Source organism: Staurois parvus, unplaced genomic scaffold, assembly GCF_062004578.1.
Source record: "Staurois parvus isolate SC_StPar_1 unplaced genomic scaffold, SC_StPar_1.0 ptg000169l, whole genome shotgun sequence".
Classification (NCBI taxonomy): domain Eukaryota; kingdom Metazoa; phylum Chordata; class Amphibia; order Anura; family Ranidae; genus Staurois; species Staurois parvus.
The window spans coordinates 2,803,332-2,823,986 of NW_028317965.1; the positions used below are offsets into that span (position 1 = coordinate 2,803,332).

The 20,655-nt window shown below is 44.6% G+C and overlaps 1 protein-coding gene across 2 annotated transcripts in view; it reads right to left on the reverse strand.

The window, feature by feature from the left end:
- The window catches only part of LOC149462753 (follicle-stimulating hormone receptor-like), a 172,596-nt gene that overhangs the window by 39,054 nt on the left and 112,887 nt on the right, over nucleotides 1–20,655 (reverse strand). For both annotated transcript variants that reach the window (XM_089676476.1, XM_089676475.1), the window contains exon 4: nucleotides 14,217–14,291. In XM_089676476.1, the coding sequence (XP_089532602.1) occupies nucleotides 14,217–14,291 (75 nt within the window). The remainder of the gene's footprint in view (nucleotides 1–14,216; nucleotides 14,292–20,655) is intronic.

Sequence of the window (20,655 nt, forward strand, 5' to 3'; positions counted from 1 at the left end):
CCTGCTTTATATTGTGCAGTGTGTGACATCAGATCTCCATCCCCTGCCTGCTATCTTCACACCACAGAATCTCAGGATTCTCTCCTCCTAGGTCTCAGATTACACCCAGCTCCCTGCTTTATATTGTGCAGTGTGTGACATCAGATCTCCATCCCCTGCCTGCTATCTTCACACCACAGAATCTCAGGATTCTCTCCTCCTAGGTCTCAGATTACACTTAGCTCCCTGCTTTATGTTGTGCAGTGTGTGACAGCAGATCTCCATCCCCTGCCTGCTATCTTCACACCACAGAATCTCAGGATTCTCTCCACCTAGGTCTCAGATTACACCCAGCTCCCTGCTTTATATTGTGCAGTGCGTGACATCAGATCTCCATCCCCTGCCTGCTATCTTTACACCACAGAATCTCAGGATTCTCTCCTCCTAGGTCTCAGATTACACCCAGCTCCCTGCTTTATATTGTGCAGTGTGCCGGGGCGGACTGACCATTCAAACACTCAGGCACTGCCCGTGGGCCCGGGGTCAGTAGGGGGCCCCATGAAATGCCCCTGGTACCTTTTATAAGCTTTTTTTGAGTGTGGGCAAGGCATAGGGGCCCCATGATCCCCTATTGCCCGGGGGCCCCATGAGTTGTCAGTTCGCCCCTGGCAGTGTGTGACATCAGATCTCCATCCCCTGCCTGCTATCTTCACACCACAGAATCTCAGGATTCTCTCCTCCTAGGTCTCAAATTACACCCAGCTCCCTGCTTTATATTGTGCAGCGTGTGACATCAGATCTCCATCCCCTGCCTGCTATCTTCACACCACAGAATCTCAGGATTCTCTCCTCCTAGGTCTCAGATTACACTTAGCTCCCTGCTTTATATTGTGCAGTGCGTGACATCAGATCTCCATCCCCTGCCTGCTATCTTCACACCACAGAATCTCAGGATTCTCTCCTCCTAGGTCTCAGATTACACCCAGCTCCCTGCTTTATATTGTGCAGTGTGCCGGGGCGGACTGACCATTCGAACACTCGGGCACTGCCCGTGGGCCCGGGGTCAGTAGGGGGCCCCATGAAATGCCCCTGGTACCTTTTATAAGCTTTTTTTGAGTGTGGGCAAGGCATAGGGGCACCATGATCCCCTATTGCCCGGGGGCCCCATGAGTTGTCAGTCCGCCCCTGGCAGTGTGTGACATCAGATCTCCATCCCCTGCCTGCTATCTTCACACCACAGAATCTCAGGATTCTCTCCTCCTAGGTCTCAGATTACACCCAGCTCCCTGCTTTATATTGTGCAGTGTGTGACATCAGATCTCCATCCCCTGCCTGCTATCTTCACACCACAGAATCTCAGGATTCTCTCCTCCTAGGTCTCAGATTACACTTAGCTCCCTGCTTTATGTTGTGCAGTGTGTGACAGCAGATCTCCATCCCCTGCCTGCTATCTTCACACCACAGAATCTCAGGATTCTCTCCACCTAGGTCTCAGATTACACCCAGCTCCCTGCTTTATATTGTGCAGTGCGTGACATCAGATCTCCATCCCCTGCCTGCTATCTTTACACCACAGAATCTCAGGATTCTCTCCTCCTAGGTCTCAGATTACACCCAGCTCCCTGCTTTATATTGTGCAGTGTGCCGGGGCGGACTGACCATTCGAACACTCAGGCACTGCCCGTGGGCCCGGGGTCAGTAGGGGGCCCCATGAAATGCCCCTGGTACCTTTTATAAGCTTTTTTTGAGTGTGGGCAAGGCATAGGGGCCCCATGATCCCCTATTGCCCGGGGGCCCCATGAGTTGTCAGTCCGCCCCTGGCAGTGTGTGACATCAGATCTCCATCCCCTGCCTGCTATCTTCACACCACAGAATCTCAGGATTCTCTCCTCCTAGGTCTCAAATTACACCCAGCTCCCTGCTTTATATTGTGCAGTGTGTGACATCAGATCTCCATCCCCTGCCTGCTATCTTCACACCACAGAATCTCAGGATTCTCTCCTCCTAGGTCTCAGATTACACTTAGCTCCCTGCTTTATGTTGTGCAGTGTGTGACATCAGATCTCCATCCCCTGCCTAATATCTTCACACCACAGAATCTCAGGATTCTCTCCACCTAGGTCTCAGATTACACTCAGCTCTTTGCTTTATATTGTGCAGTGCGTGACATCAGATCTCCATCCCCTGCCTGCTATCTTCACACCACAGAATCTCAGGATTCTCTCCACCTAGGTCTCAGATTACACCCAGCTCCCTGCTTTATATTGTGCAGTGCGTGACATCAGATCTCCATCCCCTGCCTGCTATCTTTACACCACAGAATCTCAGGATTCTCTCCTCCTAGGTCTAAGATTACACCCAGCTCCCTGCTTTATATTGTGCAGTGTGCCGGGGCGGACTGACCATTCGAACACTCAGGCACTGCCCGTGGGTCCGGGGTCAGTAGGGGGCCCCATGAAATGCCCCTGGTACCTTTTATAAGCTTTTTTTGAGTGTGGGCAAGGCATAGGGGCCCCATGATCCCCTATTGCCCGGGGGCCCCATGAGTTGTCAGTCCGCCCCTGGCAGTGTGTGACATCAGATCTCCATCCCCTGCCTGCTATCTTCGCACCACAGAATCTCAGGATTCTCTCCACCTAGGTCTTAGATTACACTCAGCTCCCTGCTTTATATTGTGCAGTGCGTGACATCAGATCTCCATCCCCTGCCTGCTATCTTCACACCACAGAATCTCAGGATTCTCTCCACCTAGGTCTCAGATTACACCCAGCTCCCTGCTTTATATTGTGCAGTGTGCAGGGGCGGACTGACCATTCGAACACTCGGGCACTGCCCGAGGGCCCGGGATCAGTAGGGGGCCCCATGAAATGCCCCTGGTCCCTTTTATAAGCTTTTTTTGAGTGTGGGCAAGGCATAGGGGCCCCATGATCCCCTATTGCCCGGAAGCCCCATGAGTTGTCAGTCCGCCCCTGGCAGTGTGTGACATCAGATCTCCATCCCCTGCCTGCTATCTTCACACCACAGAATCTCAGGATTCTCTCCACCTAGGTCTCAGATTACACTCAGCTCCCTGCTTTATGTTGTGCAGTGCGTGACATCAGATCTCCATCCCCTGCCTGCTATCTTCACACCACAGAATCTCAGGATTCTCTCCACCTAGGTCTCAGATTACACTCAGCTCCCTGCTTTATGTTGTGCAGTGCGTGACATCAGATCTCCGTCCTCTGCCTGCTGGAAGTGAGAAATAACCTTTTATCTGTGTTTTAGAAGGCTGTAGAGAAGAAAACCTTACACGTAAACAAGTACAACTTATGTAGGGGGATTTGTTTAATCTCTGTGTATCAGTTGGGGGGGTAAAAAAAATGCACGTTTGACCCACGCCCCCAACTGCCCCACTAAAGTATAAGTAAAGTCTTTTTTTTTAACTTGTACCTACAGGTGGCTTATAATAAGGCTTACCTGTAGGTAGCGTGAATCTCCTAAACTTTCACTGTTTAGGAGATATTCACACTGCATGCAGCCGGTGACGTCATACCTGTGCCATCCCTTCAGAGCTCCATGCCGCAGCCATCACTCCTGCGTGCATGCACGGAAGTGACGTCATCGCGGCTCAGCCAGTCAAGTGGCCAGAGCCCGGGTACCCGGACCAGGTGAAGACGGAAGCCCTGTCAGCGGTGACAGTGTTCTAAGGTAAGTAATTCACAATGTGGTAAGTACTTCATAATGTGCTCCTATGTGATGCATACCAGCACATTATGCCATCCCATCCCATCTGTACAAAGGGGACAACCCCTTTGTTTCTTCTCCCTGCTTTGCAGGGAGAAGAAACAAAATGGTCCTTCATAAAAAGCAGCATACACTCTCCGGCCACTTTATTAGGTACACCTTGCTAGTTGCGGGTTGGATCCCCTTTTGCCTTCAGAACTGCCTTCATTCTTTGTGGCATAGACTCAACAAGGTGTTGGAAACATTCCTCAGAGATTTTGGTCCATATTGACATGAGTAATTTTTGCCTTTCTATCATCTCGAACCAGTCTGCCCATTCTCCTCTGACCTCTGACATCAACACGACATTTTCCTCCACACAACTACCTCTCACTGGAAATTTTCGGACCATTCTCTGTAAACCCTAGAGATGGTTGTGCATGAAAATCCCAGTAGATCAGCAGTTTTTGAAATATTCAGACCAGTCCGTCTGGCACCAACAATCATGTCACATTCAAAGTCACTTAAATCCCTTTACTTCCCCATTCTGATGCTTGATTTGAACTTCAGCAAGTCGTCTTCACCACGTCTAGATGCCTAAATGTACTGAGTTGCTTCCATGTGAATGCCTGATTATCAACTTGTGTTTCCAAGCAATTGGATCTAATAAAGTGGCCGGTGAGTATACGTGCTGTGTGTTGTATAGTACAGGGGATGATGCTTGTTTGATAGGGCATCAGCAGTCAGGTGTTACCTAGTGCAGGATGATGATGGGCACCACAGTAGCTAAATGGTTAGCACTTCCACCTGGCAGTACTAGGGTTGTTGGTTTGAATCCCAACCATGGCACCACCTGCCTGGAGTTTGCATGTTCTCCCTGTGCCTGTGTGGGTTTCCTCTGGGTACTCTGGTTTCCTCCCACACTCCAAAGACATGCTGGTAGGTTAATTGGATCCTGTCTAAAAAAAAAAATTGGCCTGCGAATGTGAGTTAGGGACCTTCGATTGTATACCCCTTGAGGGTTAGGGAGTGATGTGAATGTATAATATATATGTAAAGTGCTGCGTTAAGTGACAGTGCTATATAAATAACTAAAAAATAAATAAATAATGTCTAAATAAAGCTGTGCTCATGGATTGGCTATTTAACCCTGAACACACACACACACAGTTGATCCAGGGGATATCCGATTGCCTCTCGGGGGATCAGGAAGGAGTTCTTTTCCACTGCAGGAGCAAATTGGATCATGCTTTGCTGGGTTGTTTGTCTTCCTCTGGGTCAACTGTGGGTATAGGGTTATAACTTTTTTTTTTTTTGTTTTTTAATGGTCAAATTGGATGGACCTTTGTCTTTTTTCAGCCAGATTAACTATGTACCTACACCTGAATGGTTTGACTTGAGTCTGTAACCCGTCCACACCAACCTTCATATCAAGAGATGACAAGCAGAGCGGAGCATCATCCCCACTCCAGATACCTCTGCTTATGGCTGATAGCACTGCCTACATTTATGCAATTTAAAACCATGCAGAGATTATGTATATAGTGTGGCAGACAGACCATCATTGAGCAGTAATCTCACAGTACAGGCATAATATGATTTTATAGAAGCTGACATATATGCGCTATGATGTCCCCCACAATGCTGTGCCCTATAAGCAGATACCTGGACTACCATATCATTACTGTAACAGTAAGTCCACCACTACATCTGGGGGAGAAATCCTTGTCACTTGCAGCATCTGTTACTAAATATATTCAAAACCAGGGTGCATAAAAATCTATGATTTAAAAAAAAAAAAAAAATCTGATTTTTTTTATTTTTACCAAATTTATTTTAATAAAATGCTTTTTGAGTAAAAATCTATCTAAAGGTAGTTTTCTATTTAAGATACATTAATAATTTAGTTTGTTATTATTATATGAAATGGAGCTTAGTTACGTAGCATGAGGCTGTATATTCTGCAATATTTACAATTTTGGTAAACTCATTCAATGAATCCAAGCTCTGCAAGCTGAGATAACATGCACTGCATTGATGCATTCACACAATATCACAGTAACCATGAGAAAAAAACATGAAATTAAAGAATTTGAGTCGTTCTCCAACTATGTATAATATACCTATTGACCTAAAATTGGTTCCGATATCGCTGTTTTACTAACATGACAGATTATTATCCTAAAAAGGAAACCTTCATTTGATTTGCAAATATTAAAGATTCTACCAGCAAGAATGAGTTTGATTCCTTACATTTACCCCCGGTTCACATCTGTGCTGGTGGTGCCGTTGCGGATCCACAGGGAAATCTGTGCAGCCATACCACCCGCACAGAGAATTGCGGACCCGCGGGCGGGTGCCATTAGTTCTAATGGCATGCCGCCCACACTTGAAACCACAACCGTACTGGGAACCGAGGTTCCTGTGCGGGCTGCGTCTTCCAAAGAAGTGCAGGGACTTCTTCCCTGCGTGTCACGGGGCACGGGAGTCCATTCAAATGAATGGGCTCTTGTGCCTGAGCAAAACGCGACCCGCATGGCCGCATAGATGTGAACCGGGGGTTAAAGAGCACCTGTCATTTTAGATCCATCATGGCATTTTAGATCCACCTGATGCCGCCACGTCCCTCACCTCGCTGTGTCACTAGCCGTCGAAATTAAAGTGAAAGGGACTGTCAGTGAGTCAACAGCAGGTCAGAGGAGGAGATGACAGTTGCTCTTTAAAAATTATGATTTAAATCTAGCCTTTTCCCTAGTGATTTCAATCAAATCCACCCTGTTCAAAACTGTAAAACAAAAATAACAATTTCAGCAAAGACTGCATTTATTTAACCACTTGCAGACCAGCAACGTATCCGTACTTTGAATGGTTATACTGGGACGATGCCTGCTGCAGTTAGGGAACAGCAAAAGGCAACTTCCACTGGAACACACACAGCTCAACAAAGAGCCAACTGAAAGCCAGTGATAGTGTGGTCATTTAAATAAAGGTTTATTGTAGAACAATGAAGACTGGTATAGCTGACACTTGTCTTCCTGAATAATAAACTTTATTGAACGAGTAAAATGTGCATATAAAATGGCTTACGTGTTTCAGCAATAAGACTTAGTCATTGCCAATTGTAGAACAGAGCCAGTCATCTGAGTAAAAATGTGATAGGAAAAACTCACTGAGAGAGCCGGGATCATGCAGCTGCGTGACATCAGCACTGAGACTCCGCCCTGACTAGTTTCGTCCAAATGGATATTTTCAAGGGGTCCTGTGGCCTTAGGTTTGAATATATCAAACTTTGTTTGCCAGATGCCACACGTGTTATCACAGCGCAGATTCATCACAATACGCATGTTAGAACATGTCAGGACACGCTTGAGTGTGAATGGCTGTGTGACTCACCATCATAGGGCAATGCTGCAGGCATTCCAGGAATTAAATTGTCACACCTCGTAACGGCAATTGGAATTAGAGTAAATATACACACCCGTCATTCTTTATTCAATTCCCTTAAAAACACTTCAATTACAAGAGCTGCTCCACAATTTTTTTACCATGGAAGTTCTGGATGGGGCCATAGAGTGAAGGCTCCGTGTCACCCTTGGTGCCCTCATGTCTATCTGGCATAAAGGCTCCATGTCACCCTTGGTGCCCTCATGTCTATCTGGCATAAAGGCTCCATGTCACCCTTGGTGCCCTCATGTCTATCTGGTATAAAGGCTCCATGTCACCCTTGGTGCCCTCATGTCTATCTGGCATAAAGGCTCCATGTAACCCTTGGTGCCCTCATGTCTATCTGGTATAAAGGCTCCATGTCACCCTTGGTGCCCTCATGTCTATCTGGCATAAAGGCTCCATGTCACCCTTGGTGCCCTCATGTCTATCTGGCATAAAGGCTCCATGTCACCCTTGGTGCCCTCATGTCTATCTGGCATAAAGGCTCCATGTCACCCTTGGTGCCCTCATGTCTATCTGGTATAAAGGCTCCATGTCACCCTTGGTGCCCTCATGTCTATCTGGTATAAAGGCTCCATGTCACCCTTGGTGCCCTCATGTCTATCTGGCATAAAGGCTCCATGTCACCCTTGGTGCCCTCATGTCTATCTGGTATAAAGGCTCCATGTCACCCTTGGTGCCCTCATGTCTATCTGGCACAGTAATTAGGTTAGTAACTGCTGAATTGCTGAACTTCTTATTTCTGGCAATACTCCTAGCAGTGTGTTGTGTCCTAATAAACTCTTGCTTTCAAATTTTATGCAGATGACACAATTTAAGATATTCAACTATAAAACAAGCGCCTTTCCTTTCCCTGAATGAAGTCTATTGATACAGTTCCAGGAAACGAACATATGTTGTTGCTTGTTGCCCGGATCAAACTTGGCTAGAGGCAATGTTGGGCTACATCTGCACCTCAAGAAAATATTTATTATTGACGTTGACAGCGTCCACGAAGGAAATGTGAGCGATGCAGCAGATGCCAAGATACAGCCCTGTAATTGCTGCATGCTAGCAATCTCCCTATTAATGCCGAAACATGCAATGAATAATTTCATACTGTATCAAAATGTATCGTGACTTTCCAATCTGCAAACAAGGCAAACAGACATCTTCATTTGTGCCCGTCTGCCAACACGGTTTCTTAACACGTGATTCACAGATAAAGAAGAAAACATTCTTTTCATGCTGTAAATGTCTCACGTTGGGATTATTTCTTACCATAGAAAAATATGAAAATAGGCAAAAAATAGTAAAGTATATTGTATATAAATCCAATATATAAAATTTAATGTCAAATTTAGCACACTACTGAATTTTTTTTAAAGTGGTTGTAAACCTCAGAAGTGAAATATGAACAAGGCATATCCCTCTATAGTGTGTACTTGTCTAAATCCAGAGCACTAAGTGTCATTTCTGTCTGCTGCTTAGTTCCTCTGCTATCAGCATGAATCACTTCTGAAAAGTTTTCTTGACTCCAAGAGAAAAAAGGTGACAGGGAAGGGAGCTCCAACAAACAGCCTGTGATTGACAGCTTCAGCTCTGTTCCTGTGAGCTGTGTGAAGGAAGGTGTGTCCATTCTCTAAAATCAGCTCTCAGAGCTCTCCTCAGTGAGCTCTGCACTCTGTCATTTCAGCTCTCTGCCCCCCTGTTTTTGGAAAGCTTAGGAAAGCTGTATACATTCTGGACTTTGAATGGATGTATAGAAGACTGAAGATAAACAAGTACAACTTATGTTGGAGGATTTGTTTCATTTCTGTGTATCACTTGATACAGTCACTTCACTGGTTACATGTAAGGGTTTACAACCACTTTAAGTCATTTTCAAACCTTTTAAATCTGAAGCGTCCATTCAAATAATCCCTGGTGATACTGCCATGAAGGACCTTGTCCAGGCACTTCCTGTTATAGGGTGACAACACTTTGACCCTGTTTCCCAGTTGTGCTTCTGCATTGCCACACAAGCTTCCAATGGAGATTATAGGTGGCTTTTCCAACACAGTACACAGTAATTGACCCCCACTTGTCACCATATGGAAACTTGCCCTGAGAAATGCCATGCACTAATCATTGGAGTGTATGTACGAAGACATGAAGACGCTACAGGCGATCAGCAGCACTTAGGTGCAAAAAAACAGAATTTTATATAAAACAAGGTGTGGCACTCTCCTAGTCAGCTAGAGGGAGCTAGATCACAAATTGTTAGACAGGGGCTAAGTAGCAGGCCAGAGCGGGGTCAAATTGTGGTCAAAGCTGAAGACTCTGCAGATCATTTCTCTGAGACTTCCCCCTGTACTAGAACTTTGGAGAGAGTTCTGGAAGCAGTGAGGGGAGGTAAGGTGTGGCTGATCTGCACTTTTGAGGGATCCTGGCCAATCCCCAACAGGAGGCTTGACATGGGGTCAGGGCAGCCCGTAAAAGTGACAGAGCCTGCTCAGCAGCAGGAAAGTTTGGGTGGAAGATGGAGAAGTGCAGCTGGAGACCAGGAGCCTGGGAGGGAGCCCAGATGGGAAGGGGCTCACCTACAGGCAGGGAAGCTGAAAAGGAGGAAAGCTCAGGACTTCACCAGTCCCCAGAGCGAGGACCACCTATGCAGCAGGAAAGGATCGGGCTAGCAAGAAGGCCTGGTAGCGGCCACCGACTCATCAGCAACATGGGAGAAGGACTGAGTAAGTAGACCTGCACCCCCTGGGCCAGTAAGGGGAAGGAGCACTTCTGTGGTACTACAGGAGATGCTGGCTAGCTCTCCAGAAGATAATTTTTGCTGTAATGACATGTAAATACACTGCTCAAAAAAATGAAAGGAACACTTTTTAATCAAAATATAGCATCAAGTCAATGAAACTCCTGGGATATTGATCTGGTCAGTTAAGTAGCAGAGGGAGTTTTTAATCAGTTTTAGCTGCTTTGGTGTTAATGAAATTAACAACAGGTATACTAGATGGTCAACAATGAGATGACTCCCAAAAACAGGAATGGTTTTACAGGTGGAGGCCACTGACATTTTTTTCCCTACTCATCTTTTCTGCCAGTTTTTCACTAGTTTTGCATCTGGCTAGGGTCAGTGTCACTACTGGTAGCAGGAGGCGATCCTCCAGGATGGCACATCAATAATTGCCATTGCCAGAAGGTTTGCTGTGTCTCCCAGCACAGTCTCAAGAGCATGGAGGAGATTCCAGGAGACAGATAGTTACTCTATGAGAGCTGGACAGGGCCGTAGAAGGTCCTTAACCCATCATGGTCTGGGGAGGCATATCCATGGAGGGACGCACAAACCTCTACAGGCTAGACAATGGCACCCTGACTACCATTAGGCATCAGGATGAAATCCTTGGACCCATTGTCAGACCCTACGCTGGTGCAGTAGGTCCCAGGTTCCTCCTGGTGCACGACAATGCCCAGCCTCATGTGCAGAGAGTATGCAGGCAGATCCCGGAGGATGAAGGAATTTATATCATTGATGCCCCCCACGCTCATCTGACGTAAATCCAATAGAACACCTCTGGGATATCATGTTTCAGTACATCTGATGATGCCAGGTTGCACCTCAGACTGTCCAGGAGCTCAGTGATGCCCTGGTCCAGATCTAGGAGGAAATACAACAGGACACCATCCGTCATCTTATTAGGAGCATGCCCTGATGTTGTCAGGCATGCATACAACCACGTGGGGGCCATACAAACTATTGAGTACCATTTTGAGTTGCTGCAATGAAATTTCAGCAAAATGGACTAGCCTGTTGCATCATTTTTTCACTTTGATATTCGGGGTGTCTTTGAATTCAGTCCTCTGTAGGTTTATAATTTTCAGTAACAAGAAAAAGAGAGGAAGGCGCCTCTAAGTGCAGTATTAACAATTTATTAGTAGACAATGGAAAATTTGCACTTACAAGATAAACGGTTAAAAAGACTCATCGTGTGGTAATTGGATCCAGGTGGGACATCCAGCCGTCCAGCAGCAAGCTATTCCTATAGGATCAGGAAGTAGAGTCCAGGATGTGCCTGTGCATCAAAAATGAATGCATTTTGGAGCATGCTCAATAGGCTCCTTCTTCAGAGGTCTGAAGAAGGAGCCTATTGAGCATGCTCTGAAATGCATTACCGCCCCTTTCACCTGCTACATCTGACTCTGCTCTCCAAGCTTCATTTTTGATGCACAGGCACATCCTGGACTCTACTTCCTGATCCTATAGGCATAGCTTGCTGCTGGACGGCTGGATGTCCCACCTGGATCCAATTACCACACGATGAGTCTTTTTAACCGTTTATCTTGTAAGTGCAAATTTTCCATTGTCTACTAATAAATTGTTAATACTGCACTTAGAGGCGCCTTCCTCTCTTTTTCTTGTTACTGCATTAGAGCCTTGCTTCCACTCTAAGAAGAGCTGCCTCAGTATTACTGCTCCCATCCATCCATCCCTGATATCCATCTGGCACCTTTATCTTACAGCTACAAAGGCTGGGCTCCAACAAGCGCGCCCTATATAATATACATTTTATAATTTTCATTACCCAATCCATATCAGTGAAGATATCCAGCATGATATTTTTTCCCATTGAGATCTGATGTGTTTTCAAAGTGTTCCTTTAATTTTTTTGAGCAGTGTAGTTTCAAGAAAGTTTGTTCTTACCCTATCCAAGTTCTGATTCCCCTAATAAAATCCCAGACAAACAAGCTACTTTCTCCTGAATGCAAGTCTGTTTGGAAAATGCATATTGCTTGGCTGTGTAGGAATATAGGGGGACCCAAAATTTTAGCGACTCCTAAGGGGGTAGTGCTACAAAGGCAACTGTTTATGATCTGCAGCACAGTGGCTAAATGGTTAGCACTTCCACCTGGCAGTACTAGAGTCATTGGTTTGAATCCAAACCATGGCACCACCTGCCTGGAGTTTGCATGTTGTGCCTGTGTGTGCTTCCTCCAAGTACTCCGATTTCCTCTCACACTCCAAACACATGCTGGTAGGTTAATCCTGTCCAAATTGGCCCCAATATTTGTATGTAAGTTAGGGACCTTAGATTGTACGCCCTTTGAGGGTTAGGGACCGATGTGAATATACAATATTTAAAGCCTGCGTAAGTTGACCTCGCTATAAAAGTACCTGTAATAAATAAATATACAAGACTTTAGCAAATTATGATATTTAACCACTTCATACCGAACACATTTATCCCCTTCCTGCCCAGGTCAATTTTCAGATTTCTGCGCGCTCACATTTTGAGTGACAATTACTCCGTCATGCAACACTGTACCGCAATGCATTTTTAAAACACTTTCTTTGAGACAGATAGAACTTTGTTTTGGTGGTATTCAATCACCACTGGGTTTTTCTTTTTGCTATATAAACAAAAAAATACAGAAATGTTTAAATAAAACATGTTTTTCTTAGTTTCTATTATAAAATTTTGCAAATAAATAATCTTTCTTCATTAATTTAGGCCAAAATGTATGCTGCTACATTCCATTGGTAAAAATAACCCAAACCAGTGTTTATTATTTAGTCTGTTGAAAGTTATAGAGTCTGCAAACTATGAGATATATATCTGAAAATTGATCAATCCTGATGTACTGATGGCCGATCTAATTTCTTGAGTCCCTAAAATGCCAGGACAGTACAAATACCCCCCCCCCAAATGACCCCTTTTTGGAAAATAGACAATCCAAGGTATTTAGTAAGAGTCATGGTGAACACAGGGGGTTACAGATCATATGCTGCATACCCCCTAGAGCGCACACAAGGCAAGCAAATGAGAAGACATCATATGACCTCCTACAGTAACAGTGCTTGCACCCGGCCATTTTTTACAATATGTTGGGTGGGAGGCGATTCAATTTGACTTACATCTGCTTTAACAACATTACAGCCCAAAGATGCCCCAGTGCGTGTGTTTACATTGATGTGTGTATGTATGTAGAACTGAGAAAGGGGGGTTCACTCAATATTGTGTGTGTGTTTGTGTGTGTGTGTGTGTGTGTGTGGGGGGGGGGGGGCGCTAGGTGCTTGGGAGAAACTTTTTTTTTTTTACACTTTTTTTTATTTCACTAAAGCTTATTATTTATCACATAGGGGACCAACCAAAAGTCATTTTATGTGATAATATCTTTCTATGACAGGTTCTTTATATGGGACATCATGGGTCTTTTAGACCCCTAATGAGTCACCTGCCCTTCACTAAAGCTTAAGGAGCCCAGGTCGTGCTCTACTAGCTTCATCCCTGCCACTGTGACTGCGGAAAGTCACTTCCAGGTTCCTAATAGGTAGGGACGACCAGTGAATAGGCGTTCACTGGTCTCTTTCCCTTCCACCTAGCAGCACTTGCCATGCCATTTCCACGCCTGTAGATTGGAGCATGAAGCTTGGGAAACATAGCGGGAGCACGCATGGGGGGGTGAACGTACTGGGGGGGTGTAAATGTGACTGCTTCCACCTGGCAGCTGATAGTTAACCTATCAGATTTAAACATGGAGTTACTGTAACTGGTAAATGGGAATCCCGGTAGCATTACTGACCAAATATGGTCACGTCCATAGTCATGTCCATATTTGGCCATTGACATCACCTTGCAGACCCTGACCTTTTGTCTTAGTTTTCATGGACCAGCAGCTCTTGGGATCGGATCATGTCAGTGGACAAAAACCTGTTACTATATACAGGTATGATATTCGGCTCTTGTCAAACAGACTAGGAGTTGAGCATTTGGACAAAAGACCGAACAAGCAAAAACAGTCCAAACCTGTGTTTGGGCCAAACCAGGAGCTCATCCCTAGTGGAGACCCTTGTTCTGGTGATAGTTGTCTAACAGGATTATTCTCACATTACAGAGATATAAACTCACTTTCTGTTGTGTCTCTGGGACAGGAAATAAAGGAGTATTTCTGAAGCAGGACACAAACAGTAAAAATAAAACTGACAGAGAGCTATAGACACATTTTAAACTTGTAAGGTAAAACAAAGAGGGTTTCCATAATGACTAGAAAATCAATTTACAGGTGCACTGATTAGTTTTATTGGTTAGTTAGCAAGTGCAAAAGTTTATATTGCTTACAGATATTTCAGCATTGGAAGATTCCAGAAAGCATTTTGGTCAATATATTCAAGGCTGTTTGCTTTTTCAATTCTTCTGCAAGTAAGACAGAATACAGAGAGATTAATAAAACCACAGTTAGAATAAATATATGTACATTTAGAAATAGATTAAACATTCATATTGACACAAGATTCCATTTACTAATACATGTAGTAGAAAGAAAGGTACCTTGCAGATAAAGAACTTGCAGTACTCAAAAGTGTGTTAAACAGAACAGGCTTCTGTAAAACTTAACATTTTTGTTAGTACAAACATTCAAGTGTACCTGTGCTGATCTCATCCAAAAGCAGGCACCTCTGGGGTCAGCTTTGTACTTAAATTCCTTAGTAGACCCTACAACAAGGAAGCTCCACTCTACAGAGTCAATGTCCTGCCCTGTTCCTCTCCAACCTCTATTGCCTCCCTATTTCCACATCACTATGATGACTACCTCACTGACCAATAATGAATTATTGAAGGCATCAATTTCCAGGGTTACAGGGCCAACTAGGAGAAAGTTATCTCTGTCTAAGGTCACCAGACGTTGCCCACCACTTGATGCCATTGTCTGCTTAGAAATCCAGAAGAGGTTTGTTTCTAGACAAAGTTCTCTACAATTTAACTAAGGCTTGGTTCATACCTACAGGTACTACCAAACACGCATGAGTTTCTGTGTATTTTCAGCGTGTTCCAGTGCAGCAAGTGTAGCTAAACCCATTTATTTCAATGGGATGCCTACATGTGAAAAATACAGAAAAGAAATTGTAATGGCTAGGCGACTGGGTCAGAGCAACTCTACAACTGCAGCTCTTATAGGATGTTCCTGGTCTGCAGTGGCCAGGACCTACAAAAAGTGGTCCAAGGAAGGAGTCATGGGTGGCCAACACTCATTGATACATGTGGTGACTGAAGGTTGGCCTGTGTAGTGTGATCCAATAGATGAGCTACTGTAGCTCAAGTTCCTCAAAGAGTTAATGTTGGTTCCAATACAAAGGTGTCAGAATACACAGTGCATCACAGTTTGTTGTGTATGGAGCTGCGTTGCCGCAGCCCGGTCAGGGTACTCATGCTGACATGTGTCCACAGACAAAAATATCTACAATGGGCACATGAGCATCAAAATTAAAAGACGGAGCAATGGAAGAAGGTAGTCTGATCTGATGAATCACAATTTCTTTTACATCATGTGGATGGCTGGGTGCATGTGCATCACTTACCTGGGGAAGAGAATGCACCAGGATGAGTGAAGGGTAGAAGGCAAGCCAGAGGAGGCAGTGTGATGGTTTGGGCAATGTTCTGCTGGGAAAAGCTGGTCATGCCATTTATGTGGATGTTACTTTGACACGAACCACCTACCTAAACATTGTTGCTGACCTAGTACACCCTTTCATGGAAATGGTGTTCCCTGATCGCAGTGGCCTCTTTCAGCAGAACAATGTACCCTACCACACTGCAAAAATGGTTCAAGAATGGTTGAGGAACACAACAATGAGTTTGAGGTGCTGACTTGGCCACCAATTTCTTAAGATATCAATCCGATCGAGCATCTGTGGGATGTGCTGGAGAACCAAGTTCAATCCATGGAGACCCTACCTCACAATTTTTCATGGGTGGCCAAGACTCATTGAAACAAGTGGGGATTGAAGGCTGGCCTGTGTAGTCCGATCCAATAGAAGAGCTACTGTAGCTCAAATTGCTGATAACGGTAATGCTGGTTCTGATAGAAAGGTGTCAGAACATACAGTGCATCACAGTTTGTTGTGTATGTGGCTGTGTAGCCATCAGGGTACCCATACTGACCCATGTCCACAGCCAAAATCACCTATAATGAGCATGTGAGCATCAGACCATGGAGCAAGGAAGAAGGTGGCCTTGTCTGGAGAGTTCATGAATGGTTTGAGGAACACAACAACAAGGTTGAGGTGTTGACTTGGCCTCCATATTCTCCAGATCTCAATCCAACTGAGCATCTGTGGGATGTGTTGGAAAAACAAGTCTGACCCATTAAGAACCCACCTCACAACTTACAGGACTTAAAGGATCTGCTACTGACGGCTTGGTACTAGATACCACAGCATACCTTCATATGTTTATTGGAGCCTATGCCCCGACAGGCCTGGGCTGTTTTAGTGGCATTTAAGGGGGATCTAAGCAGTTTTACAAACCATTGATTTGTATTTCTGTCCATTCAGCTCATAAGGTTTACAGAGTTCTGCTGCACAGCAGACAGGCAAAACATTATTTTTCTCTGCTGCAGTTAAGTAACCCTTACAGATCTTTTTGCTCCCTAACCCCAAGTTATGAACAGGCAGAGAAAAGAAAAGCAGAAGACTAATGAGCTCATCACTCTGCTCTCTCCTCCTGCCTGCATGTTTTCAGTTACCACATGAGCACTGCAGCATATATGACTGGATCAATGTTCTGCTTCTTCCTCTCCCAGTATGAGCTTTGCTGTATAGGGACTGCAATTTGCTAAAATCTCTTTACATTTGGGTGCTTTAAAAAAATACATTTAGTAATGTTTAAAATTGTGACTAAACCCACAAGAGTAAAACCAGTCTGTAGATGCAGGAAAGCATGAGTGTTATAGTCACTGTGGAACCTAAGGGGTTAATCCTCCGCATTGTGTAAAAAGGCTGTTTGTTCCTGTCTTCTTCAATCCTCCGCTTCCTCTTCTGTCCCCAATCTATCTGCTGATAGAACAGAGCTCTAGGAGTCACTCTGCATATGCTCAGTTTAGTGTGTATTGGTAGAGAGTTTTTTTTTTCATTTGAAGGGTGCATGTGATCAGCACAGGGCCAATCAGCACTGTCCAGACACAGGGTCAGGGGTAATGCAGCCTCATAGGAAAGTCAGAGGAAAATGAAAACTCCTCCTACAAGATTATACAGTGCTCAGATGGACACTGATAGAAGTCTCAAGACTGCTATACACTGCTGAGGAGAAATGGTATTTAGCAGTTTATACTGTATTTACTAAAGTAATTACATTTTCATATTCTGTGAACTGTGGCAGACCAGATATAGCGAATGCAGGATTTAGTAACACTTTAATGCAGAGCTGCATTAATTTCCATCTTTTACGTATGCCTGGAGTTAAAAGGATCAGTAAATCCAGAGATAGACACCCACCGGCCACTTTATTAGGTACACCTTGCTAGTACCGGGTTGGACCCCCTTTTGCCTTCAGAACTGCCTTAATTCCGTAGCATAGATTCAACAAGGTGTTGGAAACATTCCTCAGAGATTTTGGTCCATATTGCCATGAGTTACTGTTGTCTTTCTATCATCTCGAACCAGTCTGCCCATTCTCCTCTGACCTCTGACATCAAAAAAGCATTTTCGTCCACACAACTGCCGTTCACTGGATATTTTCTCTTTTTCGGACCATTCTCTGTAACCCTAGAGACAGTTTGTGTGTGAAAATCCCAGTAGATCAGCAGTTTTTGAAATACTCAGACCAGCCCATCTGGCACCAATAACCATGCCACGTTCAAAGTCCCTTAAATCCCTTTTCTTCCTCATTCTGATGCTCAGTTTGAACTTCAGCAAGTCGTCTTCACCACGTCTAGATGCCTAAATGCATTGAGTTGCTGCCATGTGATTGGCTGATTAGCAATTTGTATTACCGAGCAATTGAACAGGTGTACAGAATAAAGTGGCCGGTGAGTGTACACAGCTGAATTTATATGGAAATCTTGTCTTTTCCTTTAGACCTCTAGCTTGATCTCGCCCTTTCATTCCTTCTAAACCTCCCTATTGGTCAATGAGGCCACCTAGCACATTAAAGGACCAATCAGTAAGGTGGGGCTGGGTTTGTTTTGAAGAGGAAAAGTTGACAATTGCATATCAATTAAGTTTGTTATACATGTGGAACTAATGTGTGTGTTTTTTTTTTTTTTTGGCATGCATTCCTCATGTACTCAGTTGAATTGACTGCTGTTTTGACAGATACACCAAAGAATAGAACATTGGCTTTTGATGGAAAAGCTGGCATGCCACCCTGGAAGCTTCATAGGTGATGGGACAGACAAGCAAAAAGCATTCCTTTGTCACCAGACACATCCTTCAAGAGTCACAGAATGCACTCTGGACCCGCTCACATTGGCGTTCAGCAAAAGATGTGAATTCATGCGAGTTGGCAAACACCTCTTTTTTTTCCGATCACAGCAGTTCACATTAATGCATATGTGATTTAGGCTCTATTGCTGCATATTTTGTATTCCAGTGAATTAAATAAGTTCTTTCAAATCATTAGCACATTGCTTTTACATTGGACGAGTCCTAAAACCTTTATAATGAAAAAAAAAATTAAAAAACAATAACATCTACCCTTTCCTAAAACCCCTTTTGCAGACTGAAATAAACATATCAAGAGAAAACATTTTTTGCAACTAAATAAAAATGCATAAAATGACAGCAAAATCAAGTTAAAAGCTAACTCAGCTATTGTAACCTTCTCTGGCACTGATCCATGAAGAGGAGAAAGGCTTTAATGGAACCGTTTGGATGAGATCCCAATGAATGGTGCAAGTGTCAAGACTCAAGGAGCCTGATGTATCATTCTTGTTTATATGAGTCTGTAAAAGCTTTATTAGTGAAAACACAGCCTTAATAGATCCCATTGGGCCCTATTTAGTTTAAAAGTTGTCAGAGGCTGACCTCTCGGTCATGTAACTTTGTTCATTAGCAAAATGATATGCAGACCTAAGAAATACTTCATAATAAATACTTATTCATACACTTCTTATGTAAGCTTGGTGATTCAACACTGTCTCCATGAGTGCTTAGTGATTGGAAAATACTGTAAGTAGGGGCAATGAAGACCAGACCATATACATTGATTGAGCAATTTATTAGGAACGCGTGTGTACCTATTAATTTTGTTACCTAATCATGTGTTGGTTTGAAATGCATTAGGCTGGGTTCACCTATAGTGGTTCTGCAAGAAGGTCCCTGCTCCATTTTTGAAATTGCAGCCTGCACATCAACCGCAAGTGCTGTGTGGTTCCCAATGCGGTGATTTCCAGTGCATGCTGGTGCCATTAGGATTAATAGCAACCACAGGCATCTTTCTGTGCGGATGGTTGTGGCTGCGGGAACAGTCCCTCAGCAGCAATCACCTGTAAAGATGTGTACTTAGACTTAAATCAGTCACTTACATAGGAGGAGAAGAAGATACACCGCTTTCACCACCTGTGCAGTCCTGTGTGTAGAGGATGGTCTCAGCCATCACGCCAGCCACTCCACTGACGCATTTCGCCTGCCCACCTGGGGCTTGATTACAGAGGGACTGCGCAGGTGGTGAGAGCGGTGTCTCTTCTCCTATGTAAGCGACTGGACTGACACTTGGATATCGCTCCCCTGTATTTGCCGGTGAGGTAATTTCTCTGACACTCAGCTTCTGAGCGGCGCCATGACGTCTTATGCTTAAATCAGCGTTTCTCAACCAGGGCTCCATGGAGGAACTCCAGGGTTCCGCAAGAAGTCCCCAGGGGTTCCAACGCAAACCAACATTATCACAGATGTATACCGCCTACTGTTGTTTCTAGTGTTGTTCGTAATGCGCGCTGACAGTCAGTAGCATCAGCACTCATTGATACCCAATGCCTTCTCTATAGTTGTCAGAAAAGTTAGAGGGTAGGGCCAGGAGTTGTGCAGAGTGTGGGAGCAGATGAAGGAGATGACAGCTTTCTGTGACAGCACAGATCACAGAATGGGAGCACGTGGCTTGCATTGGGTGGTGAAATCCTACAGCTGGGGAGACTCAAGGGGTGGTGGAGGGAGGCGGGCAGAGATCCACTAGCCTCTGGGGCACATGGCTGGATCCGGAGGTGAGATCCCGTTACAGCCGCGGTATTGCAGAGTGTGGGAGGGAGGAAGCAGGGAGCCTCCAGAGCATGTGGGTATAAGGGAGGTGAGATGTTCTTAGAGATGCATAGTGCTGGAGGAGAGGCAGAAGGTGACATCCAGTGTATGACAGCAGTGATGCAGAACGCAGAGGGAGGGAGCACATCGCTGGATCAGGCTGAATGCAGCAGGATGTGAGATGATACTAGCTTTCTGTTATTATGCCATAAATGTACGTAAAGCAATTATGATCTCACCTCCTGCTACATTCAGTTTCATCCAGCCACATGTTCCCACTCTCTGCTGCCCCTCTGCATTCAGCACTGCCATACACTGGATGGTACCTCCTCATCCAGCCATGTACTTCATCTACAGCTCACTGATCAGATCCAATGTTCCATGAGCTATAGATCTGAAAACATTTTCCAGGGGTTCCCCGAGATCTCAAACTTTTTGCAAAAGTTTCCTCAAAGGCAAAAAGGTTGAAAAACACTGCCTTAAATCATGCAGATACAGGTCTGTAATTTCAGTTCATGATGACATCAAAGACCATAAAGACCCCTTTCACA